This window comes from Ursus maritimus, unplaced genomic scaffold (genome assembly GCF_017311325.1).
Source record: "Ursus maritimus isolate PB19 unplaced genomic scaffold, ASM1731132v1 scaffold_33, whole genome shotgun sequence".
In the NCBI taxonomy this organism is placed as follows: domain Eukaryota; kingdom Metazoa; phylum Chordata; class Mammalia; order Carnivora; family Ursidae; genus Ursus; species Ursus maritimus.
Window position 1 is genome coordinate 5,223,375 of NW_024425897.1, and position 9,144 is coordinate 5,232,518.

The 9,144-nt window shown below is 35.2% G+C and overlaps 1 protein-coding gene across 1 annotated transcript in view; it reads left to right on the top strand.

Moving 5' to 3' along the window:
• CEP76 (centrosomal protein 76) overlaps positions 1 to 9,144 on the top strand; it is a 20,869-nt gene that overhangs the window by 3,857 nt on the left and 7,868 nt on the right. Inside the window, exons 5-8 of the mRNA XM_040619619.1 lie at positions 905 to 1,090; positions 2,728 to 2,825; positions 3,167 to 3,295; positions 7,786 to 7,974. Coding sequence (XP_040475553.1) covers positions 905 to 1,090; positions 2,728 to 2,825; positions 3,167 to 3,295; positions 7,786 to 7,974 — 602 coding nt within the window. The remainder of the gene's footprint in view (positions 1 to 904; positions 1,091 to 2,727; positions 2,826 to 3,166; positions 3,296 to 7,785; positions 7,975 to 9,144) is intronic.

The window sequence follows — 9,144 nt, forward strand, 5'->3', positions numbered from 1 at the left end:
CTGGGTGGCACAGTTGGTTAAGCATCCAAATTTTGATTTTGGCTCAGGTCATGATCTAAGGGTTGTGGGATCGAACCCTGCATCGGGCTCTGCGTTCAACACAGAGTCTTCTTAAGATTCTCTCTCCCTCCCACTTGTGCACACATGTTCTCAAATCAGTCAGTCAATCAGTAAATGCCTGTTAGGTGCATTATGCTATGCTAGGCAAGTGCTGAGAATATAGTGGAGAATGAGACATAATCCTTTTCATTTATGAAAGATAGATTTACAATGTTAATATAACTTTCAAAAGTAAAAGTTAGGATGGGAATCTGTAACTCTCATTTTTATAACCTTAAAATTATATACTTGATTCCCACAATTGTATTACATTATTTCTATAAATGTATTTTATATATTATTTCAATATAGAAATATTTATATTTGTAAACTTAGCAAAGTTGCAGAATTATACCTTCAGAATTTTAGATTGCTAAGATGGTTAATACATTATGAAAAATTTTTTTTGCCCCCAGTGAAAAATGTTGCCCTAATGAGGCTGGTTTTTAATTAATTTATTTATTTATTATAGAGAGGGCGTGAGTGAGCATGAGCTGGAAGGGGTGGGGAGAGAGAGAAGCAGACTCCCTGCTGAGCAGAGAGCATGACGTGGGGCTTGGTCCCAGGACCCTGAGATCATTATCTGAGCCAAAGGCAGACGCTTAACCAACAGAGCCACCCAGGAGCCCCAGGATTGTACTTTTTTAATAAAGTAATCTGTTGCATGCTTTCTGAGGCATTACTAAATTATTTTATTTGGTTTTATATAAGTTTATTATTAGTATCCTTTGTAATTAAAGGGATTCTTCTATGTTGGCCTAACGGAATATGTAATGTGGTGCATTTGTTTGGTTTATGTTGCCAGGTGATGGAACTAGAATGGCTGATTCAACAACAATGTTATCAATAAGTGATCCAGTTCATATGGTGCTAATCAAAACAGACATATTTGGTGAGACTACTTTGGTAGCATCCTATTTTCTTGAATGGCGATCAGTTTTGGGCTCAGAAAATGGAGTGACCAGTCTTACTGTGGAACTTATGGGTGTAGGTATGATGATTAATCATGGTTACTTTTTTATAGCCACAGCTTATTTATAAATACATTTTATGTTTTCTGAATACCTTTATAAACCAAGATGGAAACATGTAAAAAGAATTTCATTAGGGGGTGCCTGGGTGGCACAGTCAGTTACGTGCCCAACTCTTGGTTTCCACTCAGGTATTGATCTCAAGAGTCATGATCTCAGGTTCGTGAGATCCAAGTCCCGCATCAGGCTCTGTGCTCAGCACGGAGTCTGCTTAAGGGTCCCTCTCCCTCTCCCTCTGTCCTTCCCTCCTGCACTTGCATGCGTTCTCCCTTTCTCTCTCTCTCTCGAAAGTAAATCTTTTTAAAAAATACTTAAAAAAAAAATTTCATTAGAATTACAGTTGGACTGTAGTATTGTAGTCTTGGGAAATGTCATGAAGCATGTTATGAATATAGAACTTCACAGTCAATCTGACCTTGTTTTAAGGAAAAAATTCTTTATGGGGCTGGCTTACTTTTTTCAAATTTATTTGATTAAATATAAGACTGTAAAGAAAATTAAGATCTTCATACACATGCATATGTAAAAAACCCTCTACTCCAGCACACTCCAATGTACAGTGCATCCCCATTAGTACCAGTGGTTCTTATGGGTTATGGAGTCGATACTCTTCCAGCTTTTTACATGTGGAACTGTGGGACTCAAAGAGGGGTTAACTTGCTCATTGCCAGGATCTACGAATAGTCCTCTTTGAGGACAGAGATGGTGCCTATCTTGTTCACCATTGTCTCCTTGGACTCTTGCATGCTATCTGATGAGTAATACATATTTGCTAATAAAATAAAACCTAACAATATTTTATGCATCACATGTAAAGGAATTACTTTCGTATTGAAACTAAGGCAGAGAGTCCAACCTGGCCAGTGGACAGCATAGCTTTAGTACTTTAGATTCTGGTAAGTCAGACCCGGAATGTGTTTTTCCTTAAATAGAAAGTAGGGGGCAAAACTTTTATGTGGGATATTTATTTTCAAAAGATACCCATTATTTGTCTCCAGATAAAGGCCTAACATGATTATCATAGTAGTGACCAAGAAACAAGTATATTCTGATTCACCAGAGAAATAGTAAATAGTTATGGTAAGAAGTATATTTGTTTTCTAATTCTTTAAATCCAGGCATGGATTGAAAATTTGTACTCACATGGGATGTGAAAAATGGGAAGGGATTAAAAAAAAACAAAAAGGAAGGCCTACATAGGAATTACTATATATGACAAGTATAAATATTTTCTGAGAATGAGATGTTAACTGTTGCTTTTCTTTGTTTTTAACGTAAATCTGGTTGGCATACATTTAATGAAGATAAAAATTAAGAATGCCAAATCTTGTAGATCCAAACAGCCCCTTAAAATGTGATAAGCAAACTCAGAAAATAGGTAATCTTATAATTAGATAAAGGTCTTCATGCAAAAGGAAAACTAATTTGATTTGTTTCGTTTTTAATATGAATGTTAAAGATGATGTTGAATATTATCTGTATTTCATGTAAATGGTAAAGCACAAAATTCTTTTAATTATTTTGTTTAGACTTTGGTTGACTAAATACACGTAGTTTGGAAGCCTCTGAAGTTCTAAATATTTATTTATATTTATAGGCACGGAATCAAAAGTTTCTGTGGGAATTTTAAATATAAAACTTGAGATGTACCCACCACTCAATCAAACATTATCTCAAGAAGTAGTCAACACACAGGTAAATAATTCTGAATTTCTCCTGTGTATTTGTTTTCAGTGTAGTATATTTACCCGTTGATCCTAGAAAGTTCTTTCTTCTTAGAAAATTATCACTTATTTTAAGAAGAGAATGACGGTATGATTTATTTAAAAATGTTTGTCTTGGGAGAAAAGATCACTAACCATTATGGGGGCGTGTAGACACAGGGACGTCAGTCAGGAGGCTCTTACAGATGGTGGAGATGATAGCTTATGTTAGGGTGGTGGTTAGATGGAGAGAAGTGTGTAGAATTGTTACATATTTTAGAGTATTTAAGGAGAAAAATAAAAATTGAAGAAAATATTTTTTTAAATTTCAAGCTTGCTTTGGAACGTCAGAAAACTGCAGAGAAAGAGCGATTATTTCTTGTATACGCAAAGCAGTGGTGGAGAGAATATTTGCAAATTCGACCCTCACACAACTCACGGCTGGTTAAGATTTTTGCACAGGTTTGTAAATTGCATTAGAAAAGGTTCACACCTGTATTTGAGATTTTCTGTTGTATATGTAAATTTCATTTAAGGTGAATTTGTAAAATGTGTTCCAGACAAATGAAACTTTATTTGTAAAAACAAATCTGATTTTGCAATACTCTTTCACTGAGTAGGTGACATAACACAATCTTCGTTTTATTTTGCTTTTCATTTTCAGTTATTTTTTTTGAATACATTTAATTTAAAATAGATGAAGACCCACTTTGTTTAACTCGGTGTGTGATATTTAATTCTAAATGATTAAATACTAGGATACTTTGCAGTTGATAATGTAAATTCAGCTTTCATGTGCAGAATTAGGGCTCTGGGCATATATGTTTAGACATGTAAGTTGTTAGGCTATTTTCTTAAAGACATTATTACATGTAATAATTCTATATAGCCAAAATCTCTGAGCCGGTGACCAGTAATATTTAACTGCAGCATTTCAGTTCTATATCTCTGCTTCTATTTTTCCTGTATCCTAAGCCTATTTTCTCAATTAACAAATCAGAATAAAATATATGATCAGATCCATGTTTTTTGTAACTTCTAAGGAACCATTCAAATGTTTTATATGTATTCAGCTTTATGTAGATGCTTATAAAAGAGTTTTAGTATGGTATTATTTTGACTAACATATTTCAGATCCTGTGCATTCCTCTAGGTTTATCCTACGTAGTAGGATGGGCTAAGCGTAGTTCAGTTTCTAGATGAGGAGCTTAGAAGTGAAAGAGCCTAGTTGACTAGTGGTGGAAATGAGGGAAGCAGCTTCTCACTTTCGGTAGCATTGTTTATGCATTGTTTGGGCAGACAAGGTAGCATTGATGTCAGGATGGGGCAAAGAGAAACCAGTCAAAATATAACTGGCTCCCTGCTGTCTGTTTAGTCTGAGGTGGTTACGTATTGCCATGTGGAATCTGGGACCAGAGAAGAATGGGTGGGTGAGGAAGTGGATCAGAGAAATGACAAATTAAAGAGGAGGAGGAAGAGGATGAGATACGCAGTTATGCAAATCAGGGAATGGGGAGTTTTTTAAGGAAATATTACTTAAGTTCCCATCTCTTAGAATTCATTGTAAGAAGATTTGAACCACATAAGGTCACTTAGTCTCATGGTAACCGTATGAGATTGTCAATTGGCCAGGCATTGCCACTTTTTATAAGAAATTAATAGTATAAAAGAGAAAAGAATTTTTCCTGATACCAAACAGCAACTTAGTCATAGAGACTCCATTAAGTTGCAGTTTCGACTAGTGCTTTTTTGGTTTGACTGGATCACCTCTGGACATATAGAGAGAATAAATAAGATGTTTATCTTACTTCAGTTCCCCAGAAGTATCTTTTGCTGCTGCGTTCTGTATTTGACTAGATATGGAGTGAAGGAACAATAACATTTATTTAAGGCAGTCAATCTAATCAAAAAAACTGTAGTTCTAAACCAAAAAATTATTATACATGGTCTGAAAATGAATTTCCAATGCTTCTAGGCACAAGAGAAAATAGTTTACAGCAGGACTATCTTTTTGCAGTGATGGAAATGTTCTCTGTGCTATCCAGTATGATAGCTATTGAGCATGCAAAATGTGGCAATAAAAAACTGAATTTAAATTTTATTTAATTTTAATTAAAATGTAAAAGGCTACATAGGATTAGTAGCATTCTTAATAGACAGTGCAGGTTTAGAAGCTAAAATACAGAAATTTTCAAGACGTTCGTTTATGGGGATATATTATAGATAATGTGAGAGATATTGCTGTAATGAAACATATAATGATATATCTTGTATTTTAAGATGCTACTATTGATTGATTTAGGGCAAATGCATCCACTTTTTGAATACTCATTCCTTTCCTTTCTGTTAGTGGAGTTGTAAGAATAGGACTAAATGGCCCACTCAGGAACTCAGTTAATTACCTTTATTCTAACCAAATATCTGTAAATTCTCAGAGTTGTTATACTTAATAATCTGTTGTACTTTTTCTTCCTCCCTTGCATGTTTTGCTATAGTATAATAGTAATTCACTTAATGATAGCTTTTAAATTTTCTAGTGTAAGAAATTTTAAAATAAGTTATAGAAATTGATCTTTAAGGCTGTTAAGTTTTAAGAAAATGTTAAAATCACTTAAGGATTGAGACTTTCCTTTTAATGTTCAGATTTTTATTTCAAGACTTAATATTCTCACACTATACTAGATTAATAATTAATACTGAGTTAATGTAAAAGAAATCCAAATAATAGTTTTCTACTTCCGTCCAAAATTAGAATCATGATTTTCTGGTTTTCAAATGTGTGCCTTGAAACACCCTTCACTTAAATTTCCTCTCTTCCTGTTTCTATTCCTTAGTTTTGTTAATTGTCTTTGGTTCTTCATTCTGTTTGAGCTTTTTCCTAGCTGATCCCTTTATTCTATTTCTATTTCTGACTCCCAAGATAGCATGGGGGAGATGGAGAGTAAGAGACCACCATGGATTTTACACTTTGCAGGGAGGTAGTGGTGGGAGAGGACAGGGAAAAAAATCAGTGCCTTTTAGAGTTGAGAACCATAGTTATGAGTCAAAACATAATAATACTTTGCTCTACATCAAAAAATTCATGATCTTTCTCACTATAATTAAATGTAAATAATAGGGTTGTTTTTTTTTTTCTTGATAAGGTATGGGATTATAATGGAGAGGTGATGTTTTTGTGGTATAGAAAGATTATCGGAAAGATTTCTCGTAATTGAAACAGTTATTTTTCTGTTGGCTGAGTTAGGCCTTGTTTCTGAGGAGCCTTGCCATGATAGAGAGTATTAAATTGTCTTTGAATTTTGAGTAGAAAGTACTCCTTTGACTTTGTCATCTCAGTAATCATGAAGTTAAGGGAAATGTGGGCTTTAGTAATATTAACTCTAAAAGCACAACGGTGGACAGTCATCAGAGACTTCTGTATGCAGTTACTCAGCTCAAATGCTAGGATACATCCTATATTTAAAATGTAAGATGTTTTCCTTAAATGATTTTTAAAAGTCTGCTTTCAGCTCACTTGATTAACAAATCCTTGTTTCCTGTGGATCTCCAAATGTAATGGAAACAAACTAAAAATGAGCTCTCTGATAATTTGTTGGCTCAGTAAATCAGAACAGTTATTCTGTTTGGATATACAGTATTAAGTTCTGTATGATAATGTGAAAGAATACTTTGGCTTAGATCCCCTCTCCATCCTCCAACTACCTGCCTATTCTGTTTTCAGAGGAGTTCTTTCTTTTTTCCTAATTTTATTGAGAGTAATTGACAAATATAATTGTCTATATTTAAAGTGTACAACATAGGGGCGCCTGGGTGGCACAGCGGTTAAGCGTCTGCCTTCGGCTCAGGGCGTGATCCCGGCGTTCTGGGATCGAGCCCCACGTCAGGCTCCTCCGCCATGAGCCTGCTTCTTCTTCTCCCACTCCCCCTGCTTGTGCTCCCTCTCTCGCTGGCTGTCTCTATCTCTGTCAAATAAATAAATAAAATCTTTAAAAAAAATAAATAAATAAAGTGTACAACATAGTGATTTGATATACATATACTTTGCGGAATGACTACCAAGATCAAGATAATGAACGCATCCATCACCTCACATAGTTACCTCTTTCTCATGTGGTGAGGATGCTTAAGGTCTGCTCTCAGCAACTTTCAAGTTTACTGTATTAACTGGTCGCCATGCTGTGTATTAGATCCTCAAACTTAACTCTTCTTATAACTGAAAATTTGTACCCTTTGACCTACATCTTCCCTATTCCTCCCTCTCCCCAACCCCTGGCAACCACCTTCTATTCCCTATTTCTATGAAATCAGCCTTATTTTTTTTTTTTTTTAAAGATTCCACATGTAAGTGACACGATACAGGATTTGTCTTTCTCCGTTTGGCTTATTTCACTTGGCATAATACCCTTCAGATTCATCCGTGTTGTCACAAATGGCAGGACCTCCTGTTGTATAGCTGAATAATATTCTTTTGTATATGTAATACCACATTTTCTTTACTCATTCACCTGTTAAAGGACATTTTACTTGTTTCCATATCTTGACTATTGCGAGTAATGCTGCAGTGAACATGGATGTGCACGTATCTCTTTGAGATACTGATTTCATTTGCTTCAGATCTATATCCAGGAGTGAGATTGCTGAATCATGGTAGTTCAGGTTCTTACTGTCACAAGTTTTGGAGACAGCTGAGGGTTTGAGTCCTGGCTCTGTTGCATAATACCTGTAGCTTCAGTTTCTTCGTTTATGAAATGAAAACAGAAAGAGGTGTTAGAGGATTAAAAGAGAAATCGTATGCGTAGCTCTTAGCTGCCTGGTGTTGGATGCAGGGTAAGCACTCGGTAAGTGGTACCCAGAATTATTTCGTCCCACATTAATGTAGTCTAAGAAAAAGTGTTAAAATTGGGAATAATTAATCTATCCTTACAGTTGATGTTTTTTCCCTCTTCCCCCAGGATGAAAATGGGATAAATAGACCAGTTTGTTCCTATATTAAGCCACTTCGAGCTGGGAGGCTTTTGGATACTCCAAGGCAAGCAGCAAGATTTGTTAATGTCCTTGGTTATGAAAGAGCCCCTGTTATTGGAGGAGGAGGTAAACAGGAACAGTGGTGCACTCTGCTGGCCTTTCTCTGTAGAAACAAGGTATTCTACACATGTAATAGAATTAAAATGCAGTACATCATAGTTATTGTGAATTGATTGCATTCGAAAATAGAAAAGTGGGTAAATCATCAATTTGAACTGGTCAGAATCTTTTGTTTTTAATGCATAAGGAAAAAACTTAGCATCTTTATTTTCTTGTGTTATTTCTTATGTAGCAGAAGATGATTTTTGTGAGGTGTGGAAATAAGTACCGTAGTGTCAGAAATCAAGATACAGAAGTAAATTAAACAGTGAATTAGAGACGGTGCTGGGACCAGAATCATGGCCTTTCTAGTACTCTTCATGTTTTAAAATCTGTTTGGAGGATACATTTTTTTTTTTTAAGAGAAAATGGCACTACAAGATGAATATGGAAGAAAATCTTGGATTGCATGGTATTTTGTGTAGTTTCAAGTGTAACTATATATTTAAGAATTTGTGTACAATTTTTAATGTTAACTGATTTCAGTAAGTGAATTTTATAGATTATGTGATATTTTTAATGTGCTCTAAAAATGTTGATAATATAAAAACAAGACTATCTTTAGCATTTCAGTTCTGAAATAGAAAAGAGTTAATTTTTTTATTATTTGTTTTGAAATAATTTTGTTTGATCTGAGGTTGTATAAGTAGTATGAGTATTCATTCACGAGGCAAAGCTTATACAGAAGAGCCTATTTAGCTTAGAGGTTGATTTGTTAGGAAGATTTTATCTTAAAAACAATTGAAGGACGGGGCGCCTGGGAGGCTCAGTTGGTTAAGTGTCTGCTTTCAGCTCAGGTCATGATCCCAGAGTCCTGGGATTGAGCCTCTTTTTGGGCTTCCTGCTCAGTGGGGAGTCTGCTTTTCCCTCTCCCTCTGTCCCTCACCCTGCTCATGCTCTCTTTCAAATAAATAAATACTATCTTAAACAAAAAATTGAAAACCAGGCGTCTGGGTAGCTCAGTCACTTAAGCATCTGACTCTTGATTTTGCTGCGCTCAGCACAGAGTCTGCTTAAGATTCTCTTCTCTCTCCCTCTCACTCTGCTTCTCCCCACCTCCCCCCACTCACTCTCTCTTAAAAAAAAAAAACAGTTAAACATTATCAAAAAATTATTTTTATTTATTCTCACATGGTGGTTCCCAGAAGTTGTGTGTGTGTGGATTTAAGCTTTTTTATTTCAAATAT